Below are 25460 nucleotides of genomic sequence, written 5' to 3'. Positions count from 1 at the left end.
TTTTGAATCTTTTAGAAGCTACTCTGGGAGGTACTCAAATGTTACAACTTGGTTACTGGGGGGTTTGAGGAAGCAAGCAGTTACTACTGAAAATAGAATGCAAGGCTGAAACTCAAAGAAGTGAACCTTATAACCCATGAAAGGCAAAAAAAATATATATATATATCAAAAGGAGAAATAAACTGACAAAGGGTATGGATTATGAGAAGACAAATTCTGCATTCTGTACAAGAATTTTAAGTTGGCCAAGACAGTTGCATGGGATGGCTTTTAGATGAGTAAGGATACAAAGACAAAGGGCTAGGGTGTAGGAGTAACAGATGGCTAGCACTTAGTCCCAACACAGACACATCTGCATTTGTTATTGAAGGAACTTTTTCCTCAAGAACATGTAAAAATCAAATACAAGTTAAATATGTCACAATACATTTTTTAAAGAACTATGTTTTAAAGTAGTTACATAACCTGGGTAATTCCTCGCCGTTTTGTTCAGAAGAAACTAAGATATTATACTTACAGAATTCTTGGTTTTAAAGAGCAAAAGTGAATTAACTTTAGAAGGCAGTATAAAGCCTGGACTTAAAATCTGATCTGGGTTTATGATACTGACCTCCTAGGGTAATTGGTGAGGATTAAATAAAATACTGTATGTAAAACACTTGTGACAAATACTCTGCTAAATGGCAGCTCTTTTTATGTAAGCCATGTTTGCATTATATATATGATTTTTTAAAATCAAAAACCAGAAATTTTTGCAGGAAGGATTTAATTGACCACAAGCAATACAAATTTAAGGTCACCCAAATAATTATGGCTCTGGACCAAACAATCTGCTCTGAGAAGAAACCATATTTTGGAATAGAATAGAAATTTGGAAGGAATAGAAATTTTTGCAGGAAGAATTTAATTGACCACAAGCAATACAAATTTAAGGTCACCCAAATAATTATGGCTCTGGACCAAAGAATCTGCTCTGAGAAAAAACCATATTTTGGAGATCATATACATAAAGTTTTAATAAAAATCTTCTAGTATTTAGGGGTGCCTGGGTACCCCAGTTAAGGATCTGTCAGTTAAGGATCTGACTTTGGCTCAGTTCGTATCTCACGGTCCATGAGTTTGGTCCCGGTGTGAGGCTCTCTGTTGACAGCTTGGAGCCTGGAGCTGCTTTGGATTCTGTGTCCCCCTCTCTCTCAAAGATAAACATTTTTTAAAAATTCCTTAAAAATATTCTAACATTTAAAACAGTATTTACTTAATGCTTGAATTTTCAAAAAAGAGTAAGATGTTCCAAATAAATATTTTAGGAAGACAGAGGAAATAGTTACCTAAAGCCATAAGAAACAGTCTTACACAGACTCAACCTGTAACTCCAGGCAGGCCTAGAACAAAAATGATTATGCTAACACTAGGGAAGGTTTTCTCCAATAACTTTTACTCTTTCACCTCTTTTGTTCCCAGAAACCAGTTATGAGGCTGATTTGAAAAAGGGCAGTGCAAATGTATAGAATGGAGTTCTACTAATTCCATTTTCCACATCTCTTTCAAGCAGCTACATTTTATATTTCCTCTAACCTAGTTAAAATTCTGATCATAGGTCAGCTGGTGTATCGCCACCACTTTTTAAAGTAAAAACTTGAAAATATTGGGGCACCTGGGTGGCTCAGTCGGTTAAGCATCTGACTTTGGCTCAGGTCCTAATCTCACGGTTTATGGTTTTGAGCCCTGCATCTGTGCTGACAGCTCAGATCCTGGACCCTGCTTCGGATTCTGTGTCTCCCTCTCTCTCTGCTCCTCCCCCACTTATGCTCTGTCTGTCTCTCTCAAAAATAAACAAACATTAAAAAAATATTTTTTTTAACTTGAAAATATTAAGTAACTAAAATAATAATCAGAAAAAGAACAACCCTCAAATATAGGATATAATCAGTGAAAAGCAATTTTCTGTTCTTCCTACCCAACCCTAAAATCCTGTTCCAACTCTAAAAGTTACAAAAGTCACAACAAAGATTATGTGATTAACATTATAAAACTTATAAAAGCTGAAGCCTGCTTATCCCAAAGCAACTCCAACTTTATGCTTGGTGAATATAGAATTCTAGATGTAGAATAATATACCTGAAAAACAAAGTTTCACAGCAAACAAGTTTTTCACTAAAACTTAGACTCTATTAGTCCTCCAACATATATTTTCTGTATACAGAAAGTCAATTTCTTTAATTGAAATTCAAGAAGGAAACTGGTAAGAAAATTCTATGACCAGAGTGATAGGGATCAATATCTGTTTAACATTAAAAGATAGCTCTACAACCCATTCTGGAAACACTAGGCTGACATCAACACAAGTGAAATAAGCTGAAAAAAGTCTACTTTCACAGTAAAATTATAGGTTTTAATGAAGTTAAGGTTTTACAGTCAAATGATCGAAAATGTTAGAGTAACACATTCCTCCCCTCAAGTAAGTATACAAAAAGCTTCCCTTTCTCTAATTTGATACTATTAAACCATAAATGAATCCCAAGGTGATCTGTAACTAAATGGAATTTGTTTTTGTGTTATCACCAGTTACTTTAACATATCACAGGAATTTACGTAACAGGCTAGAGAACAGAAGTAAGAGATAATAGGTGCTTCAGTACCACCCATATTATCCACTAAGACCACAGTGTGAGCAACAGAGTGTAGATTCATAGTAGTAGTTCCCTGAATAAAACAGCTTAGACAGAATCTTCCACAGACACAGGTTTTAGCAGTATCCAAATCTTGGCAAAGATGAAAAGGAATGATATGAGAGCCATATGGAATCCTATTGGAAAAAAAAAAGTTGAAAAAATATTTAGCATGTTACTAGATTCAGAACTTCATGTATTGGGTCATGAATTACAGGATACTGAATTATAACCAAGGAAAAATAAGATTACTCTATTAAGTGACTCAGTATATTGTTCTTTCTTCCAAACTGTTAAGAATGGGGAAAACACCATATGGCATATTGTAAACCTACGAGTATCTATACTACTCCATAAAGTATCTTTTAGCACTGTCACCTAATACCATAACCCATGGAATAGTATGAAGAAATCTACATTGTATTATCAGTATAACATGATCATTTAAAGCTACAGCTCTAGTATACAATTCTCATAATGGCGATGGGAAAATTACTGAGTTCTATCTGTGAAGAAACATTTATTTAAATAAATCCAAATACTCTCCTAGGCATCAACTGTTTAAAAGGGAATTTTAAACTGTGAAACAGATTTAAAACATATATTGTTTCAGGTATTTTTACTTTACTGGCTGAGCAAGTGCTGACCTCACCTTGCTTAAATCACTTACTGGCTATTAAAATCAAGTCAAACTCAAAAACCCGAAAAAGTCAAACTCTTTTACCCTCATCTCCGAGACACTGTAAGATGGTCTCTTGAGGTTGCCTGCCCACTGCCCAACTCCTGACTCAACCATGCCCCAAGTCACTTTGTCTGTCTTCCAGTCTTTTCTTTGTTCTCTAGTCCCTAGCCTAGGCTGGCACATAATAGGTGTTCATATTTTTTCAACAAATAAATAAAACCTACTCTATAATTTAAACTGGAGTTCAAAACCCTATCAGGAAAAGTCTGAAAAGATACATATCAAATAAAAAACAGTTTGCATTTCATAGGGATTTGGGACTGGTCTTGTTAGCAATTCATTTTTTTTCACATGTACTAGTTTGTTCCTTCTATAAATAACAATTTTTTAAAAAACTGTCTAAGAAGTGTCTACCACATGTGTATATTAACCTGTTTCAAGCTACTAGTTATACCCTAAGGAAAGAGGTAATAGTGTAATACTGTTAAAAACTGTATTTTCTATCTAACATAATTTAAATTCCCACATATTTTTCTAATAGACCATAAGTTTATGTTTGTAACCAGTAGTGAAGACAAGTTACCAAAGGCTAGATAATAGGCATTATTCTCATAGCTTTGGATCTGTATCCTTTTTATAACAAGTGGGCTGAAAACACTTGATAAATACAAGTGACGGGATAGATAGAAAGAAGTAAAGGGGCGCCTGGGTGGCTCAGTTGGTTAAGTGCTCGACTTTGGCTCAGGTCATGATCTCACGGTTCATGGGTTCGAGCCCATGTCAGCCTCTGTCTGTGCTGACAACTCAGAGCCTACAGCCTGTTTCAGATCCTGTGTCTCCCTCTCTCTGCCCCTCCTCCACTCACACTCTGTCTCTCTGTCTCAAAAATAAATAAACATTAAAAAAAAATTAATGCCAGGTAATAAATCCTATAACCAAAAAGTCAAGCAATGAAAGGGGGTGGAGATAAAACTTTAGATAGGGCGGTCAGGAAAGGCCTTTCTGGGTGTCACTTGGGAAAAGAACTAAATGAAGTGAGAAAGTGAGCTATGGAACTTTCTGGAAGAAAGGCATTCTAAGTAGAGGAAAGGAGCAGCAAGAAGGCCACTGGAGCAAGATGTCAGACTGTGCATAGCATTGTAAACTATGTTAAAGCCTATGACTATTACAATGAGGATGATGAGAATACCAGACTCTTATCAGAGGTACTGCATTTTATGACTATTAAAAAGTCTTACCTATTATATAACATGGCTCGTGCAGAGGATTCCAATAAAGTTAATGGTGTTTGCAGCATTATAACTGGAAGGGCTTTTGGTTGTTCAAAAGTATTTCCAAAAAGATCCAAGTACTCAAGGGATAAATTTTGAAATTCACTAGGCAAAAATGGAAGCTTATTTCGAGCGGCTGACAAAAAACGCAGGTTTGTCAATTGTCCCATCTTGAAAGGAAATCGAATCAATTCATTATCATCAAGTTTTAAATCTGTAAGTTCTCGGAGCTGACAAAACTGCACAGGGAGCGCCTTAATTTTGTTCTTGCTGAGATCCAAACTCCGAAGCGACTTCTGGAGTGTAGACTGACACAAAGCTACACTAAATGATTCCAAGTGATTGTCACTCAAGTTAAGTTCTTGAAGATGGATGAGGTCTCCAATTGTAGTTGGAAGCTTTTTTATATGGTTGTGACTCAAGTCTAATTTCCTAAGGTTTTTTAAGCAAAGCATACGCATATCAACTCGGACAAGCCCACAGTAAGAAGTCTGAAGATGTTCCAGAGAATATGGGAAGTTCTTGCTTAGAGGATAGTCCTTTTTGGATGTGATAACCATTTTAGTTTTAAATTTTTCAAATTCTGAAGTCTTCACTGGTGTGAAGGTTGAAAGTGGTGCCTCAATATTACAACCTCTGTGAGCGAGTCTCACAGCTGACAGGAAACTCTTTAAGCTGCTGGAATTGGCCTGAATAAATAAAAATAAGTTGTACAATTATAAATTCCATTTTAGATAATACATGCATGCTAATTTACCCTTTAACAAATCCTATAAAGTTATACATGCAAATGATGGACTCATTTCTTGAAAATGGCTGTAAAAATAAATTTTTTACTATTTTGATAAATTTCAATATAAACACAAAAAAATTTGAAAGTTTTTGAAAAAATATGTTGAGAGACATACTCTAAATTTAAACCATTCAAAAGGGAATCAAAAGAGTATAAAATAAGACAGGAATACATGAAAAGATTCCACTTAAGACTTGGGTTTATCATGAACTGAGGCAAATCTCCAGTGCCTCTGACATAGACTGAGATGGTGCTGTGCACTGCAAAATACCCAAGGCTGCCATTCACAAAGACTTGGAATTATGAAAAGCAATGGTCCTCTCAAAAGCAGGGCCAAATGGCACTGTAAGAAGTGCTGGAAAACATCAAAAGCAAGACAGATTGCTTCCAGCTGGACAGAAAAATCACTATTAAAGTGGTATGGGAACTAAGTTCTCAACAGAAATATCTAATGCTTGCAGGATATTTCAGAAGTTTCCTAAAGTTTACATGTGAAGGACTGGTAACTTGCAGCAAGTTTGAGGAATAGTACGTGATCCTATTCAGTTGGAATGTGGGAGCTTTGTAGAGGTGTAAAAGACTAGAAATGCAGTGTGGGGATGGTATAGATGAACCTGATACCATGATGAGGAGGATGGAATGATCAGGCTGTGGAAATCTTTTAAGAACTTGGAACAGGAGAATTACATGAGAAAAGCTAAATATTATTTCAGCAGCAATATACACAGTGACGTAGTGTGAGTGAAGTCTGGAGACCTGGGTCAAGTAGGTCTGGTACAGGGTACCAGCTTAAAGATTTGGGAGTTTATATAAATAAAGACTGAGTTACGAGAATGGAAAGCAGGTATGGTAAAGAATAGGCAGAAGATTAGAATAAGCCTTTAATTGGGGATAGAAAAAAAAGATGCCAGAGATAGGAGACAAAGGAGTGGCTAAGAAAACCAAGAGTAAACCAGGATAGTGTCCTGTCAGATGCCAAGAAAGGAAAGTTTTATTAAGAAGGGAGTGGTCATCAGTGTCGAAATCTACAGACCTCAAAATAATGGCAATGTGATTGAAAAAAAGGAAGGAGACCAGTGATCTCTGAGACAGTTTTGATAAACCACTGAAAACAAAGGTCAAAAGACAGTATGTGGAGGCAATGGATTTAACCTTGTCTTTGGGAAATTTGTCTATTCTATTTTGATTGGTTAGACCTCAGCTTTTTTTAGGTAGAAGAAAAAGTTAGTAGGAGAAGCTGAATATCAAGAGAAAATGAAAAACTATAAGAACAGGAGGAAGTAGAACAAAATGTTTCCATTCAATACAAATACCTTAAATAGTCATTAAACTTTATTGTTTACAAACCACTTTGCTTTGGATTAAGGATAATGAAAGGCTGAATAAGACATTGCTTCTACTCTCTGTGAAGGGGGGGGGGAGAGGAAAAGGGGATAGGGCACAGTAAAGTTTTATTTTAATGGTTTAACTATTTTTAAAAATTATAATAAATAAAATACCCCCAGAATGGAGGGGCCTGAATGGCTTAGTCAGTTGTGCGTCTGACTGGCTCAGGTCACAGTCTCATGGTTTTGAGTTCGAGCCCCACATCATGCTCTGCACTGACAGCAAAGAGCCTGCTTCAGATTGTTTGTCTCTCTCAAAATAAATAAACATTAAAAAAAAAAATACCCCTCAAATGGTTCTAATTGCATTTTTTTTTTTTTACACCAAATTTGATCTGTAATGGGTGACTTTGCTGGCAAATGTAGCCGTGTGCCACTGGCTTTATAGAATTCTATTCTAGGAACACCCTAAGGGTCCATCTGGAGCACGGAAGTAAGCCATTTTCCTTCCTCCTAATCCTGTTGCCTTAGCAGGCTGACTCTACACTGTTAGAGCCATGCCAGCATACCAGAGAAACTGTGTATGTGTCTGGTGAGTTTTTGAATTCCACCACAGACCTGCCACGGCTTCTTCAAACACACCTGCCAAGTGTACATCCCTATTCAGTTGTGTGGGATATCGAGGATCCTCAAATAGTCTCTTCTTTAAAGAAAATACAGCCAACCAACCTAATTGCTATTTTTTTTTAAACAATCTTTTAAGTTTATTTTCATTTATTATTTATACATATTTACATTTATTTATTTAGAGAGAAATAGAGAGCAATTAGGGGAGGGACAGAGAGAGAGGGAGACAGAATCCCAAGTAGCCTCTTCACTTTCAGCACAGAGCCCAGTCAGGGGCTCAAACTCACAAACTGTGAGATCAAGACTGAACCGAAATCAAGAGTCAGATGCTTAACTGAGCTGCCCAGTTGCCCCTTTAATCGTGTTTGTAATACCATACCTTACTTAAACAGATATCCACAGGAGGCTCCTTTAACCGAACAGTAGCTTTCCCCTCATCCATAAATTTGGTGAAGAATTGCTCAATGTTCTCCTTTAGCTGCTTAAAACCAATGAGAAAAAAGGACAAAATCTGGTATTGTTATTTAGTAATATTTATTACAATTAGAATATGCCAGTCACTTTCCCAGGCTTTTACTCCTTAAGTCTGCATGTTTTGTTGTTTTAAGTTTTAGTTTTTATTTCTGTGGGCTTTTTTAGCATTTGGGTAGCTACATTTCTTATCTAGCTTCTGGTAGATATTGCTGTTAGATCAGTCCAGTAACTCTTTCCTGTGACTTCCATTTGGGAGAATACTCCTCTTCTCCCATTCTATGTGGCTGTAGAAGTTGTCAATAATAGTTACTTGCCTTCTTAACTTCAGTCCAGTAGTCTCGGGTGGACACACCTCCCACAAGATTATAAACGCCATGAAAGCAGGAATCTTGTCTCCTTTGTTCACTATTGTATCCATGGAGCTACAACAGTGACTGACACATAATAGGTGCTCAAAAATTTTTAATGACTGATGTTCCTGTTTTAGACTTCAACAATAATGTATTGAGAAGCCACTCTGTACCATGTACTATGATAGGGGGCTTGAAACAATAGTTTTGAATAAGACCCACATAGTAATTATGTTTATAAAGTTGTCAGTCTAATGAGAGACAATTATTAAGTAGGTAGTTACAAGCATAACAAACATTAAGATAAGGGAAGTATAGACTGCTCTAAGATCTTATATAGCAAAGGAATACGAAAGTGACCTTAAAGATGAGAACTGAAGGATTAGGAGATGTCGGGCAAATGAAGATAGTGGGAGAAGAGAGAGAGAATAGCATACCAGTAAGGAAAAATGTGTGCAAAGCCTTCAAGGCAAGAGGGCTTGGCAGTTCCAAGGAGGTGAAAGAAGTATGGCTGAAGGATCCAGGAAAGAGAGGCAGGTGAGTCAGGAAAGGCAAACAGGGATTGCATGGTGAAAGATTTTGCAGACCATGTCAAGAATTTTGGATTTTATTCTGAAAATGATATCTACTGAGTGACTTGAAGCTGGGAACATAGTTACACCTACATTAAAAAAAAATATCTTGGGGCGCCTGGGTGGCTCAGTCGGTTAAGCGGCCGACTTTGGCTCAGGTCATGATCTCGCGGTCCGTGAGTTCGAGCCCCGCGTCGGGCTCTGTGCTGACAGCTCAGAGCCTGGAGCCCATTTCAGATTCTGTGTCTCCCTCTCTCTGACCCTGCCCCGTTCATGCTGTCTCTCTCTGTCTCAAAAATAAACGTTAAAAAAAAAAAATATCTTTATTTACTTTGAGAGAGAGGGATGGGGGAAATCCCAAGCTGGCTCTGTGCTATCAGCTTGGTGGGGCTTGGTCTCACAAACCATGAGATCATGACCTGAGCCAAAATCAAGAGTTGGATGCTTAACCTACTAGGCCACCCAGGCATCCTAGATCTGGGATTTGGGAAGTTCCCTTTAACCACAGTGTAAGAATGAACTTTGGGGGAGGGGAGAATGGGATGAGGTTGGTAGAGACCTAGGGATATCTTTTAAGACACCTAGCCAGACAAGGGATTCTGGTGGTTTCAACTGCAGCTGGGATGGAAGGAGGTATGAAAATCTGAAAGGATCCTAGGAGGTAGAATTTTAAGGATTCAAAAATATATTACATGGGGATGCAAAAACCTTAAGGTTTCTGGATAGAGCAGAATATTTAATGAGTTGCAGAACATGATCAGAAAAGTAGGTTTCGGGGTGGCAAAGAACATTAACTTTTAGATATTTTGAGTTTGAAATGCTACAACACATCCAAGTGAAGATTTCCAACTAAGATTCAAGTTGCAAGTTAAGGGAGAGGAATAGCTAAAGATACAGATTTGCAAATCAGAATGAGATAGGCAGCAGCTAAATCATGGGGCAGAAAAGTTGGTATAAGAAAGATCCCCAAGGTACTTCCCACACTTAGCACTAATACCTAGTCTTCAAGGCCCAGGACCAACACCACTTTAATTCATCCAAGAAATGTTTATTGGGCACCTACTATGTCCCAAACCCTGTGGTACCACCTCTTCTACAAAACTTTCTCAAGCCCCTATAATCAGAATTCATTTCATTTTTTGATTCTGCTCTACTTCTACCTTTATTATAGCACTTACATCGTCCACCTTGTAATGTAAGCACTGGTTTCTATTTCCTTTCTAGTGTTGGAAGGACAGTGACCAAATCAAGTCTTCAACTCACTGTTCACAATAAAATTCTGATTAGGGTTACCACCTGCAATTATTAATGCAGAAGTTTTAAGGGCGATCATTACAGACTTAAAATAGAACCTGAACTGACCATGAAAGAGGGTTTGGGGAAGACAATGGAAGAAAAAAAAAGGGAGACCCAATTCTTGCTATGAGCTTGCTTGTCACCTTACAGTTTTCTAACCTATAGAATGTTGGGTGATTGCTAAAGTCCCTTCAAGTTGAAAATTTTATAGGAGTTGATTCCATGAAGAGGGGGAAATTACACTTTCAACTGCTTATATCAAATGTTAAGTGTCTCTGAATGAGATGGTAATGCCCCCTTTCCTCAATCTTTGAGTATACACTGTGGAATACAACACTAAGGGAAATAATTCTAGAAACTGTATAAAGTCCAGTGAAGAGTCAGATGCAAGGGTGGGAGATGAGTTGCCCCCTCGACTTTATTTACAGTAGACACAAGGGTATTCCAGTCATTCTGACAAAATAACATAGTACCTGGTGAAATGAGGGAAAAAGGATTTTATAAAACCTGTGCTTTGGAAATTCCATTTCAACTGTCAACAGCTTCTAGAGTTTACTACTGCTAGACAGATGAGAAAAAGCCCTGGTCCTAGAAAGTCAAGTCTTAGGAAATAAAACATTTGAAGGAAGGAAGGAAAAGGAAAGGAAAAGAAAGATGCAGTGAGCAATAACATTAGTATAAATATCAAGATGCAACCCAAAGCACTACTGCTTTACTACTGTACTAATCTGGTCTAGCGATCCTGGATACTATCCTTCATCACTTAAAGCCTTAAAAAAAAAAAAAAAAAAAAAAAAAGCTAGCGAATATACCATGGGAGAAAATAATTTATTGAACAAAAGTGCAATTATTTTACTGTTCCCCCAAAGTGGATTGCCATTCCATTTAAAGATTAGTTTCATGCAGGCCGAATTTCCAGAGGCTTTAAGACAGCAGGGATGCCACCTACTGCTAAACAGAAACGCTGCCAATTTGAAACCAAAGGAACGGGAAAGAAAAATAAGGAGAAGGTGCGCTCTCAAAAGCTTTCCTCTTTCGGGTACACAGGGAGACGCCCAGGACTGGGGGTGGTGATGGGGCGCTGGTACCCCACAGGCAGGCTCCAGCCTCTGGAACGCGCGAGGCTCGAAGGGGAAGAGCTCGGGGCTGACTCCCGAGGCAGGGCCTGTTCGGTCCACGCACCTCATAGCGGGTCCCGCGCTTGTCCCTCAGGGTGCAGATGACCAGGCAGGTAGGGAGCGGGCCGCCTCGCTCGCCTCCAGCCCGAGGCTGCGGCCGACTCCCGGGCGTCTGCTGACAGAGGCTCAACACCGCCCGGGTGCCCTTGCCCCGGTTCCTCATTCCCAAAGCCGGCAAGTGCCGACTGACTACCTCGACCTCGCAGTGCAGCTTCATTTTGCGCCAGCCGCGGCAAGAGCTCCACAACTCCGCTTTGAAACTGTCCCCTTCCCGCCGCGCAGCGCCGCCGCCAGGGTCCTCGAGCATGCGGGCTGTCCCCGGATATGCCTGCCTGCTCGGAGTGCCAACAGCTCGGGTTTTCTCGGTACAGTGGCTCTATGGGTCTGCGGGGAGGACGGCCTCCCCTTTCACTTGCAGGGCCGAGTCCTCACTGTGGTTGTGGGTCGGTGGAGCGCGGATACCGGACCCTTGAGGACTTGGCTCGCATCTCCCGAGCCGGCGACTGGCGAGGCCGCAACGTCCTTTCCCGGGAACGCTTGCGGCTGGAGGCACAGGTGGTTATTGTTGGGGGCGGAGCTCTGTTTTCCGCGGTTCAACTTAACGCGTTTCCTGCACCTATTGGGTCGCTAAGCCGGTATCCCTGTGTTAAAACGGAAAGTCCGCTTACCTATAGAGCTTCGGAACTGGGGAGTTGCCCAATGCCAGCCGGGGCCAGCATGTCCCGGTGCTGATGGGCTGGTGTTTGTTTTGGTTTGGGTGGCTCCCCCCTCGGAGGCAACACCTGCCACGTCAGAACGGAATTTGATAGGACAATATTTGACTTGGCAATTTCTGTTGAACAGGTTCCCGCTTTGTAACCGCTATTAGGTTGGATAGAGTGACTGGTTTAACATCTGACACTGAGAGAGACTATCCAGACCCTATAAGCACTTACGGCTCTACATTTCTTGGTGGAGGGAGGCGCCCGGGGCGCACATCTTATTTAAGGAGGCGCTCTCAAAAATGGCGTGTGCATCCCTGAGCGCACAGTCCTTTCTCCTTAAATTTTGTGCCCTCGACGCCTCTCTCGCCTCATTCTAATCCCAGTCTTTTATCAAACATTCATTTTGTTTGAGCGGTACTTTTGCAAATGTGAAATGGCTTACAGAAATACGGATTTTCAATTCAATTATGACAATACAATGATTTATCCTTAATTAGGTGTGAGTCCCTGTTTACAAGGTGTTGAACCTGAAGTGTTATCTGTTGATTCTCATTCTGAAAAACGTAACTGGTTCCTAAAAATTAGTAATGAATAAAACATTACGTTTCTTTTTTTTCTATTTAGTATTCTTGCATGGAGAGCATGAAAACACGGCTCCTCAGTTAGCAACAGTTAATCATGTGGCCAGTGAAAACATACAATAAGCCAAACACACCTTATAGTTTTCAAAGACAGACTTCAAGAATTACCCACTTTTGTTCTTTGAGTGGATAATAATATAGAAGAAAATAATAAAACGCCAGCCTAAAGCATTACAAGTACGATAAATATACTCTGAACTTCCAAGAACAGTTGGGAGGTGGGGAAATCTTACATGTATAAACCAATGTAATTTTGATTAGAATAGAAATGTACAAAAAACAAGACTACAACAACAAAGCCTCAACCCTCTATTTGGTGTTACCTGGGTTGTTGAAACACGGATTCAGTGAATTCAGTAAATGTTAAATAATCTAAATATATGAAAGTTACTTAACAGTTCCAAGGTGATTTCAGAGTAGGACAATGGTTTGTATTGCCAAAAACATATCTTCCTAATTGCCAGATTCTCAAAAATGGCCTGTGCTTCCCTAAATATTTAAATAAGATTATCTTATTAAATAAGATTACATAAAATAATAGTGGTTTGAAAGTAAAATAAACATATATCAGTTTTGGGGATCTTAACTCCCACCTCCACCTTCCCCCAACATCTTCACCTTAGTTCCCTCATTTTTAATAGCTGAAATACTTGGATCTGGTGTTTATTTTGGTCTTCTTGGACTGTTTACCAAGCAAAATATTCTTTAGGGGTGTCTGGCCGGCTTGGTTCATGGAGCGAGTGACTCTTGATCTCAGCGTTGTAAGTTTGAACTGTATGTTGGGTGTAGAGATTACTTAAAGTCTTAAAAAAAAATAGAAAAGATTCTTTGATTACCCATCCACACTTCTGTCTTTACCACCATACAAATAGAATCTGCCTGTTGACCTCCTGTACCTTTAATTAGCTCAAGCTAGTTTGAATTGCAGACTGACTGAACATGGAAATACAAGGCATTTTAAAGTGGGCTACAGCTTTTGACAAAAGGAATCAGAGAAATAACATCTAGATCAATTTTCTTCTGTGAAATTGATTCCTTTTCTGCCTGGCCTACATACTACACTCATTCTCTCCTTTTTGTTTTGTTCATACTAATTTAACCCTATTAATCTTTCAAAACCCTGTTCAGTTTCCACTGGCTGTCTCTAACATCTTGTTCTCCTTTTTTGGAGTCTGAAAATTCAATTGCACTTAAACTTACCTTTCATTTCTTTTATTTCACTGAGTTTCCAGTGCATAACAAGCATTCAACAGTTAATTAATTGAATCTCGGACTTTCCCCTTCATTTGTACCCATAGTAAACTTTACTCCCTTAGGTTTATGGCTCATTTGGGTTCAAACTGGTAAATCATAGTTGTATCATACTATTAAACAAACAGTGAGGTCACCATCTGTGGACAGTGTAGACTTGGCTGTCCTGGCACATTGGGACCAGATCTTCGAGTTGGTTTTTTAACCATAAACTTCATCTAAATTAAATAAAGCTAGATAGTTAACAAATATACACTTAAGCATTAGACCTGTATAGTGCTACCTTGTCCCTGTTGATGCTCTGTAATTACAACTTATAAGTTGTGTTTCCACTATGATTTCCTAATTACTACCCATTTTTCCCTTGTTAGTGGTACCATGTCAGTTGAAAGCTGCATTACTTCCCTCCAGAGATATTCCTAAACTTACCAGGTCTTCTGGCTTCAAAATGTATTCCTTTATTTAATATTTATGGTGTTCTTGCTGTATGCCAGTACCTATGTTAGATGTTTAGAAGGCAGAGATGATTTTACAGTGTTTAGGAGAGACAAGCAAACCAACAATTGTACCACAATTGGATACATGTAAGACATTAGAGGAGTATGAAGTAGCCAGATGATGAAAAGAATTTGTTTGCTAAACCAAGGCCTTTGAACTTTAGCCTGAAGGTTCTGGGAAACTTGAAAATTTTCAACAGGGGATAAAATTCACACCGTTTAGAAAAGGTTACTGTGGTCACTAAAGAGATTACTTAGGAGGTAGAGCAAGCCTAGAGGCAGGAATCAGTTGAAAGGCTAATGCAATAATCCACCATCTACACTACTGCCAAATTAAATTATTTTAGGGGGTCTCCTATCACAGAATCCTAAACTTTTACAGCTGAGACATACTTTACACATATTCTAATTCAATTCTCTTATTTTACACAAAAGGAATAGAGGCTGAAAAGAGTAAAGGGATTTGCTCACTACCTCTGAAGAGTGTTAGTGCTAGGACTTGTCGCCTATCCTGTACTTAATTCTCCCCGCAAACCTTCATGGATTTCCACTCTTTGCAATTTAATTAAATACAGTTGTTTAAAGGCTTGTTTCTTGTTCCCTTTGGAATCTAGTCCCTATTACTTAGGTGGACAAATCTCCCCAGGGCAGTTTCTGTGGTTTTCAGTTCCTGCGTAGCACCAGCTCTTTGGGATTCCTGGAAGCTCAACTCAGCATTTTGGAATACATGATATTTCATCTAACACTTTTGGGTGTTCACTTCAAGAAGAATCTTAGATTATCTTGTCCAAAATATTGCTATATGATTACTTATTTAATGCCTATCCTCACCTCTAGACTACAAGCTCCTTGGGAACAGGTTCTGAGTCACTACTGTTACATGCAAGACCTAGCATAGTCTTCACATATAGTAAGTACTCAGTGCATATTTGTAGAAAGAATGAATATGTAAATGAGTATATGCTATTCACTTATTCATGTAACAAATATTTATGAGAGCTGGCATTGTGCTAAAATAGAGCAAGCTCACAGACTAATGTGCATTCAATTACCATTGTTTGTGTTGGAGTAAGAAACTAGCCATTTGGAAGGGAAGGAAGCTTGCTTTCTCTTTCACTCCTAGAGAACAGTGAAATAAATTTTAGGTGGATCCAAGACTTAAACACTGAAAATGTAAAAGTGCTACATGAAAACACAGAAGTTTTTTAGAATTTTGACACTACCTAAAAAAGTAATGTAACAAGTTGACAAATTAAAACAGTTTTTTTAACGTTTATTTATTTTTGAGAGACAGAGACAGAGCGTGAAAGGGAGAGGGGCAGAGAGAGAGAGGGAGACACAGAATCTGAAACAGGCTTCATGCTCTGAGCTGTCAGCACAGAGCCCGATGTGGGCTTTCACAAACCACGAGATCATGACCTCAGCCGAAGTCAGACACTCAACTGACTGAGCCACCCACATAACCCCAAGTTGACAAATTTTAACACATAAAATGTAAATGTTCTGCATAGAAGGATATACCAGAAACAAAGTAATTACTAAGAATCTGGGGTTATGGTCAATATAAAATAACTTTGCAACTAATACAAAGGTCAAAGTGCTCATTTTCTTCTGCATAAGCTTTACTAATATATAAACTACAGATCAGCAATACTTTAAGAAAGGGGCCTGTGGGCTCAAAGGAGAAATTCCCAAATACATATGGCTGGCTTATAAACATAGGAAAACATGCTCTGCCTCATCAAAATTCAGACTGAAGCAATACTTACCATTCTTAGGCTAGCAGAAGGACAAACATAAAGAAGTTTGCTAATATACATTGTAGGAAGATTGTGGGGAAACAGATAGAGGTATTCCTTGTTAATATTGAGGGTTAAGTTCCAGACCACTGACATAAAGCGAATACCACAATAAAGAGAGTCAAAGGAATTTTTTGGTTTCCCAGTGCACATAAAAGTCATGTTTACACTATCTTGTAGTCTATTAAGTGTGCAATGGCATTATGTCCAAAAAATGTACGTAATTAAAAAAATACTTTATAGCAAAGAAAAAATGCTACCCATCACCTGAGCTTTCAGTGAGTTGTAATCTTTTTGCTTTTGGAAGTTCCTTTTTAAAAAAATTTCTTTTTTTACATTTATTTATTTTTGAGAGAGAGAGCACAATTGGGGAAGGGGCAGAGAGAGAAGGAGATACAGACTCCAAAGCAGGGTCCAAGTTGTCAGCACAGAGCCTGATGCAGGGCTCAAACCCACAAACTGTGAGATCATAACCTGAGCCAAGGTCAGGCACTTAACAGACTGAGCCACTCAGGGACACTTGCTTTTGGAAGTTTTTACCTCAGTGTTGGTGGTTGCTGACTGATCAGGGTGGTTGGTGTCTGCTAAAGGTTGGGGTGACTGTGGCAATTTTTTAAAATAAGACCACAGTGAAATTTACCACATCATTTGATTCTTTTTTTCATGAAAAATTTGTCTGTGGCATGTGATACTGTTTGATAGAGTCTTACCCATGGTAGAACTTCTTCCAAAACTGGAGTCAATCCTCTCAAACCCTCCTGCTGCTTTATTAACTTAGGTTATATAACATTCTAAATCCTTTGTTGTCATTTACACAATCTTCACAGTATCTTTTAAAATTTTTTTTAAATTTAAATTTTGCTTAACATATAGTGCAATATTGGTTTAAGTGACTCATCATTTACATACAACACCCAGTGCTCATCAAAAGTGCCCTCCTTAATATCCAACACATATCTAGCCCATCTCCCGCCCACCTCCCTCCATCAATCTATAGTTTGTTTTCTATCATTAAGAGTCTCTTGTGGTTTATTTCCCTCTCTTCTCTACCCCTTCCCTTTGCCATATATTCTCTTGTTTTGTTTCTTCACAGCATTTCTTTTTTTTTTTTTTTTTTTTTTTTTTTTTTTTTAATTTATTTTTGGGACAGAGAGAGACATAGCATGAACGGGGGAGGGTCAGAGAGAGAGGGAGACACAGAATCGGAAGCAGGCTCCAGGCCCTGAGCCATCAGCCCAGAGCCCGACGCGGGGCTCGAACTCACGGACCGCGAGATCGTGACCTGGCTGAAGTCGGACGCTTAACCGACTGCGCCACCCAGGCGCCCCTCTTCACAGCATTTCTAATAGGAGTAGGTTCCATCCTAAGGAACCACTTTCTTTGCTCATCTATAAGAAGCAATTCCTCATCTGTTCAAGTTTTCTCATGAGATTGCAGCAATTCAGTCCCATATTCAGGCTCCACTTCTAATTCTAGCTCTCTTGTTATTTCAAGCACATCTGCAGTAACATCCTCCACTCAAGTCTTGGACCCTCAAAATCATCCATGAAGGTTGGAATCAACTTCTTCCAAACTCCTGTTCATGTTGACATTTTGACCTCTTCCCATAAATCACAAATGTTCTTAATGGCATCTAGAATGGCGAACCTTTCCAAGAGGTTTCAATTCACTTTCCCCAGATCCAATGGAGGAATCATTATGTATGGTAGCCATACCTTACAAAATGGATTTCTTAAATAAAAAGACTTGAAATTTGGAATGATTCCTTGATCCACGGGCTGCAGGATGAATGCTGTGTTATCAGCCATGAAAACAACAATTAATCTCATTGTACATCTCCATCAGAGCTCTTGGATGAACAGGGGCATTGTCAATGAGCAGTCATGTTTTGAAAGGAATCCTTTTTTCTGAGCAGAGGTCTCAATTGTGGGCTTAAAATATTCAGTAAGCCATGTTATAAATTGTTGTGCTGTCATACAGGCTTTGTCATGCCATTTGTAGAGCGCAGGCAGGGTAGATTTAGCATAATTCTTGAGGGCTCTATGATTTTTGGAGTGGCCAGTGAGCACCGGCTTCAACATTAAGAACTACTTGAATATCAAGATAGTATAGCAGACTGTTCAAGTGTAACTAATTGTTTCTTGCTTATTTATCCTTTCCTTTTTGCTTTTAAATGAGTTCACACTTCTTTAGGCCCAAAGGATTCTATACCAAAGTGTTGAATATTTATGGAATTCATCTCTGAAGCATTTTAATCATTTAAAAATTATGTAGACCAGCTAGGAAATGTCTGGGAAAGCTATAGTTGGGGCAATGTTCGATTAATTTTTGAGAAGCCCGTGATTTTGGAAACTACACATCAGTGATTGATATAAACTCTAGGAAAATCATAGAAGTTTGACATTGGGCCCTTTTCAATCAGGCTTTATGACAAAATACCTTTTCTATGTTACCTATCACTAGGTTTTTTGTGCATCCTCAACTCTAGTTACACAAGGTTGTTCACCTTCCCCAACTCCATTCTTTGGCTCAAACTCTTCTTCTCACTAGGCATTCCCTTCCATCTAGTGCTGCCTGTATAAATCCCACTCTTCAAGGCTTACATCAAAGGCCTCTTAAATATATCTCAAGCTAGAATTAATTTCTCTCTTTTTTGCTCCTCTTGTACACCACAAGCATACCCACTATTGGATACAGAAAGTTCTGCTTACTTAGTTGTACACAGGTCACTGAGTCACACAATCTGAAAATGTAAGGAAGGGCTCTTTGAGATAATCCTGTTTTCCTCCCTACATCTGCAAGTTTTAAGGGCAGGAATCAAGTCACATCTGGTTTTTAAATTTTGGATTTGTCTCTTCCTTCATCATGTACCAAAGTACCTAATTTAATGGTTGGGAGGGGTGCCCTACCAGAATCTTGACATACCATGCCTTGGAGAAGCATTGTATTTTTCACTTTCAGTATAAAAGTTCATGTGTAAAATGTTGTTAGATTATTTCACCCTATGGTACATTTTATAAATCAAAGCTTTCAGAGCCATATACAGTTAAGTTTTATCTAGAGACATTATAAATGTCCCTGTGGAATTTAGACATCTTCCAGCAGATTTTCAGATGGCATTTTTTTTTTTTTTTTTTTTTTGTAGTTGTAACCAAATCATCTGGTCAAAGTAACATACATTGTGCATTTACTTCTCACTTTAAATTTAACTACATTTAAATATCAAACACACCAAGCCTTTTATCATTTTTCTGAGCTGGTGTAGATGTGTCCATTAAAAAACTAGGGTGTGTCAATTAAAAAATAAGAAATCGCTTTGAAAACGTATTCTGTTCAACAAAACAGAAACTCCTACTGTTGACTCTTAATTATTACAGCTGACTTTAAGTTATTTTATTAATTTGTCCCAGCAGGTGTCAGTGCTGAGTTGAGGCAAAAATCGTGTTTCCAAGGGTAAAAATTTAATTTTAGAGATATAAGTGGCTCGGGCGATGAAAAGATATTTAGATTATGAAATTGTCCATAATTTTAAGAGTTTAAAATTCATTCCTCAGGGCCTTCAAAAGAGACGGGGTCTCGCTATGTTGCCCAGGCTGGAGTGCAGTGGCTATTCACAGGCGCGATCCCACTACTGATCAGCACGGGAGTTTTGACCTGCTCCGTTTCCGACCTGGGCCGGTTCACCCCTCCTTAGGCAACCTGGTGGTCCCCCGCTCCCGGGAGGTCACCATATTGATGCCGAACTTAGTGCGGACACCCGATCGGCATAGCGCACTACAGCCCAGAACTCCTGGGCTCAAGCGATCCTCCTGCCTCAGCCTCCCGAGTAGCTGGGACTACAGGCGCGCGCCACCGCGCCCGGCGCTCGGAGGCAGCGCAAAATGATACTAGAGGTTGCGGTGCGGTGACGTCATCAGCTGTGCCGGCTTGGATTGTTTCCAAGACCTTTCTGTTAACAGCGTGGCCGCATAGCATTCGCGTCATTTGTCAGCACTGCATTCTGGGTAAACTGTCTCAAACATTTGAAGAGCGCATGCGTTTGCGAGCTCTTTCCTTTTGCCTCGTTGCGTCCGGGAGAGCAAGATGGGTCACCAGCAGCTCTACTGGAGCCATCCGAGGAAATTTGGCCAGGGTTCTCGTTCTTGGTGAGAAACAGAATGTGATGTTAGGACGGGTTGCGCTGGCATGTGACGCGGCCAGAACTCTAATGTAGAGGAGCCTGCAGGCGGCGCGTGAGGGCCGAGCGACTCTAGAGCTGTGCCTGCCGCCATTACGGGCCTCTGACGGGTCGGGGAAGACGGGCAGTGCGGGTGGTGGCCCCAGAGTGCGGATCCTTTTATTTCTGTGGCCTCCAGTAGCGCCATCTCTTTTCTTACAGCCGCGTCTGCTCAAACCGGCACGGTCTGATCCGGAAATACGGTCTCAACATGTGCCGCCAGTGTTTCCGTCAATACGCGAAGGATATAGGCTTCATTAAGGTACGCGGCCGCGGATGCCATACTCGTGTTTTGTGAGCGGAGAACGTTCACATATTTCCTTACAGTGAGCTTGCGATCAACACCGTTTTCCTCTTTGTCTTGGCTGTGAGCCGCGCTTTTTTAGGTGACGGATGACCCTGCTAAAATAGCTGTAGTAGTTAGGTCAATGGGATAGAACCATGTAGACTTTATAAATGGTCTGACTCCGATTGACCAGTGTCTGCCAGTTTTAGGTGCCATGCATTATAGTGGATGAAATTACTTGCTTTTTCAGAAGCCACTGAAAGTGGTTTTAGTTCTCTTTAGTTTTAGATCTCTTTAGTCTTACCCAGACATTTTTTTCCAGCAAAATACATGTGTTGCCTCCTGCCCTGAAATGTTGAATAGTATCATGTACTGGAATGAGCTTGAGGATTGGGGCCAGATAAATTTTGTTAGGATTCAGACAGAAGGCTGCTTTTTAATAGTCCTATGACATTGGTCCAGGGTCATGAATTTCAGTGTCTGCCTGAGAGAAATAAACAGCAAGGTTGTTGCAAAATTTGTATATGTTTATATGGAGCTGTCTTGATTCTTCCTGCTAGTGTCCCCCTCCCCTCCCATGGGGAAAACTACTTCATTGTCTCTGGGATACGTTAACAGTCATTGGCATTAATGTGTGATCTCTGACAGACACAAAGTATCTTAAGCTTAGACTTTTAATTTTGACCAAATAACAAGTATATGCTTGCTGTTACAGTGTGGAAGTTTATATGTCTTACTTAGTGGGAGGTGGTGAGTGTCTCCCTGATGAGAATGGACTCAGACCTTGAAGCTAACTTGGTGTCCTCAGTTTCTCAGGTTAAGATTAAATGAGTGTATGAATGCCTCCTACAGTAGTTTCTGGCACACAGTACCAAAACGTTAGCTGTGTAATTAGTTCCCTACTTAATAACTATCGAGAGGTTTTGGTAAAGATCGCTTTATGTATTAGTATTTTCCTAGTGGGAACCTGAGGGAAGAAGTGAAAATACCAATACTGAAGTTTACAGTCTAAAATATATAATTGTTGTGGTTTGTGGAATGGCTTGTGGGCATTCAGTCATATCCAGCTTAAACCTCATTTTTCTAAAATGAGCTGGTGTTTGTGAGAATAAAATAGGATACTTAAACATTTTGAATTAATTTCCTTTTTTTTTTTTTTTTTCAGTTGGATTAAGTGAACTTCCCTGAATGGGTCATCCAAGATCCCTACCTTAACTGAAGATATCCAAGATAACCTATCTTAATGCCAACTCATTGTACATAAAATAAAAATACTTCAATTATGAGTGTTTTAATGTGAATGGAATGGTCAATTGATTATAGAAGTCTTTTTAAAGTGTGCTATTTAAAATGCCCTGTTTTAAAATGTATCTCAATGTGTTCATCTTCAAAATATGTGGCTTAATTTCCCTCATTTATGTAAAAGTACCCGTGCTGAAATCTGGGAAAAAATGCCGGTGTTGTTTTTACACTTCAGAAAACTTTTTGTTACATAAAGCGACTTCTGTATGTAGGAGCATTCAACATGTAACCTGGGCAACTGTCTCAGAAGTAATTGATTTGCTATAGTGAGCTAGGGCAGTAGAAGTAAAAGTGTTGAAATATGTTTTTGAGGAAACCCCTGTTCTAGGAATTTCCTGGAGGGGGAGAGGTAGCAGTCTTAGCTTTTGGAGTAATTCATGGATAAAAGTTTGTAAGTTTCTCAAATATTTGTATGTGGAAGGGACCAGTGTTTAAAAGTTCACCGAATGGGTCTTGTGAGCAAAATACATTAGTCGGGCAAGGGTGGAAGGAGGGAAGCCTGTCTGTTGGAATAGTTTAGGCAAGGATCTTAGCTAGGGCTAGGATAAAAGGGAGTGTGGTTGAGGTAGTCTACAAACAAATGGCCTCTGAAGAGGAAGATGACAGGATTTGTTGAAGGAATGGATGTGGGGGATACAAAATAATGATTCCAAGAGCTTCGGCCTGAGCAACTGGAAGGTTATAGTTGCTACTAGGCGAGGACTGAAAAAACAAGTTTGGGAAAGTTAAGTTTGGGGCATGGTAAGTTGAGTGCTTCTTAGATATCCATATGGAGCTCCCAAGGAGGTAGGCATTTATTTGTACATATTCCTCTGGAATCCATGGGAACTTGGGACTGGTAATACAGCTTCTGTTGTCCCCAGAGTGTGAATAATAGCTACTATTTTGGGATCTTTTTTAGTGAAAGATCAATTCCTAAAATTTAGGGAATAAATAAGTGAAGAGGACTGTTCTGGGTTACTCTAGGGACAGGTGGGAAGCTGAGTAAAGCAGACTGAAGGAGAACCTAGATAGTGGCATACTAGAAGACAAGGAGGGAGTGATCAGCTAAGTGCTTCTGATTAACCGGTTAACAGATCATCTCGCAGGAGGGGAAATGTGACTAGAAATGAGTGGAAAAAGCATCTTAATTGATTTTCAGAATATGACAACCATGCTGTTGTAGGGGGTCATGGAAGTTGGGGACAACTGAAGCTTAACTTTCATGAACTTTATAGGAAATCCATCTCTACCCCTAACCTTTGAGGCCTAGAAGTATGAGCTAAACTGCAGTTACTGCAGATCAAATGTCTAGGGAAGAGCCAGATGTTAAACATCAAGGAGGTAGAATATTGGGAGAAGAGCTTGAAGATGTAGGAAAGTTTCTGGTAATGGAATGGAGCTGGTGTTAACGACAGTGGGTGAGAACCTGTGTTAGCTGAGCAAATGTAAAAATTTGAAGTGGAGATAGGCTCCTACATCTAGTGATTTAGGCAAATGAGGTGGTGAGAAGAGTTTGATGAGACTCCTGGGTGAACTAAACTCCAGTCTAGTGGAATGGCGCTGTGTAAATGCTTATGTACGTAGCATTGGCTAAGGGAACATACCCTAGACGTTCCTGGCCATGTGTATGTGGTGGGAGTGAGTGGGAATGCTTGGTGTGAACAGGTAGTCTGGCTTCTCTGCTAGAGGTTGAATAACTTACTGTTTTAAGATTTAAATGTATGTGCTAGACGTGTGAAGTGCCGTATGCGTGCTATTTTTCTCAAGTGTCTGACTACTTTTTCATGCACGTGCCCATTACACAGCTGAGGAAACTGAGGCTTAGGAAAGTAATTTTCCCTGAGTCTCCCCAAGTAAGAAAGGGATGAGAACTTCACTAGAACTTGAGGCTCTTTGATGTCAAAGCTAATTCTCTCAATGCCCACTACATACTCTTCCCCAGAGACCATTACATAAAGGCAGGGACTATTTCCATATTTACCACAGCACGTAACAGGTGCCTTATATATTAATAGTAGGTCTTTAACTGAAGAAATAACCTAGTAGAAGCTCAATAATGTCAATGGCAAAATATAGATCCTATGAGAGAGGTCCAAACAACCAATGGAGGGTACAGAATGTATTTTTAGGTTTGAGTCCCTTGACCTACTAACTTAGATCTAAATGGGACCTGTCAAAGAACCTATCAAGGATTTTAGTTAGCTCATTACTGAAACGAATAAACTGTTTCAGTACATTCAAAGAATTCAAAACCACTAGTGGGTGTTGAAATAAACTTACAAATAAATGTAAAACTGGCTTTTTTAACGAGAGGAAGTCAACTATCCATCAAACAATATTAGAACTTGTCTATGGGCAAGTATAATTTATATGCAACTTTCAAAGTTGTGGAATAGCTTGAACACAGGCTCAGCATCTCTCACTCCAAGACTGCTAGACAAAAGCTTTAATTTCCTTGAAAGACCCCCAACAAACTTTAGGTCCATGTCAAAATCTTTCACAGTTTTTCTCTACAGATTTTTACATAATTGGTAAAATTTTCAAGTTCATGTTTTGTGCCAGGCTCTGTTCTTAGTGCTTTATTGGAATTAGCTGCTTTAATACAATGTGAGGTATAATCCCTATTTTGCAAATAAGGCAACTGAGGCAAAAAGAATAAGTAAATTTACCAAGATAGTATAGTCAGTGAGGTTCAAACCAAGTAGAGTATCTCCAGAACTGCTCTAATCATTAAATTCTAAATGTCCAACAATTATGAAAAGCTTTGGTAAATTTTAGTTTACAAAATAGCCTAGAGAAATAATTTTCAATATAAAGTGGGAAATTATATATGTGGTACAATTTCAATATGTTAAAAACACAGAAAAAAAGGAAGGAAACATACCAGCATATTAGCAGTGATTGCCTTTGGGTGATTTGATTTGAAGCATTCAGATTTAAGATTTATTTAAGGGGGGAGAATCCAGTGACTACTGCAGTATATAGTGCCCCAGGTACCAATATTGCCAGTGAGGCTCCTGCCCCGTCCCAAACAGTTCATTCTATTTTTAGATTGCTGTGGTGGCAAGTTCTTTCTTAGCTTTGCTATGATTAGTTCCATTGATTTCCACCCATTGATATTAATTCTATGTGGTGCTGTGCAAAACAAGTCTAATCTCTTTTCTGCAAGAAAAGTTCAGCATGGGAGCTCTTATGTTCTCCCAGAATCTTTTTATTTTAGGTTAATTTGTGATTATTTCAACTGTCCCTCATAGGACATGATTTAAGCCATCTCTGGTTTTCTCTGAATTAATTCCACTCCCTCTAGATCCTGACAGTGCCTGACATGGCACATTTCACAGGGCAGGCATGCAGTAAAAATTTGTTGAATGAATCAGTGAATGAGCAGGTTTGGTAACGATTGTAATTTGGTTGGGTATCAGTGTGTCTTTACTTTTTATGGGCGCTTTTTTTTACCATTACAGAGAGACCACAGACCATATTCTTGGACAACTACCTGCATGGCTAATGCCCCTGACAGTTTTAAAATGGTCTGCTTTGCATAA

General features: G+C 39.4%; 2 protein-coding genes across 3 annotated transcripts; one reads left to right on the top strand and one right to left on the bottom strand.

Moving 5' to 3' along the window:
* Nucleotides 1–2370: 2370 nt before the first annotated feature.
* LRR1 (leucine rich repeat protein 1) lies at nt 2371–11759 on the bottom strand. Of its 2 annotated transcripts, none has more exons than XM_042940634.1 (4): nt 11242–11759; nt 7747–7848; nt 4590–5311; nt 2371–2806 (listed from the first exon to the last, which is right to left on the bottom strand). In XM_042940634.1, exons 1-4 carry the CDS (start codon nt 11542–11544, stop codon nt 2566–2568), a joined length of 1368 nt encoding a protein of 455 aa, XP_042796568.1. In that variant the 5' UTR covers nt 11545–11759; the 3' UTR covers nt 2371–2565. The 2 variants fall into 2 exon arrangements, with proteins under 2 accessions (XP_042796568.1, XP_042796569.1); XM_042940635.1 differs by having other exon boundaries at nt 7747–7845.
* An 8401-nt stretch (nt 11760–20160) lies between these two features.
* RPS29 (ribosomal protein S29) lies at nt 20161–21917 on the top strand. Its single transcript, XM_042943096.1, has 3 exons — nt 20161–20274; nt 20508–20607; nt 21797–21917. Exons 1-3 carry the CDS (start codon nt 20213–20215, stop codon nt 21803–21805), a joined length of 171 nt encoding a protein of 56 aa, XP_042799030.1. The 5' UTR covers nt 20161–20212; the 3' UTR covers nt 21806–21917.
* Nucleotides 21918–25460: the final 3543 nt, after the last annotated feature.

Source organism: Panthera leo, chromosome B3 (assembly GCF_018350215.1).
Source record: "Panthera leo isolate Ple1 chromosome B3, P.leo_Ple1_pat1.1, whole genome shotgun sequence".
Lineage (NCBI taxonomy): Eukaryota > Metazoa > Chordata > Mammalia > Carnivora > Felidae > Panthera > Panthera leo.
This window is presented reverse-complemented; position numbering and strand designations above follow the sequence as displayed.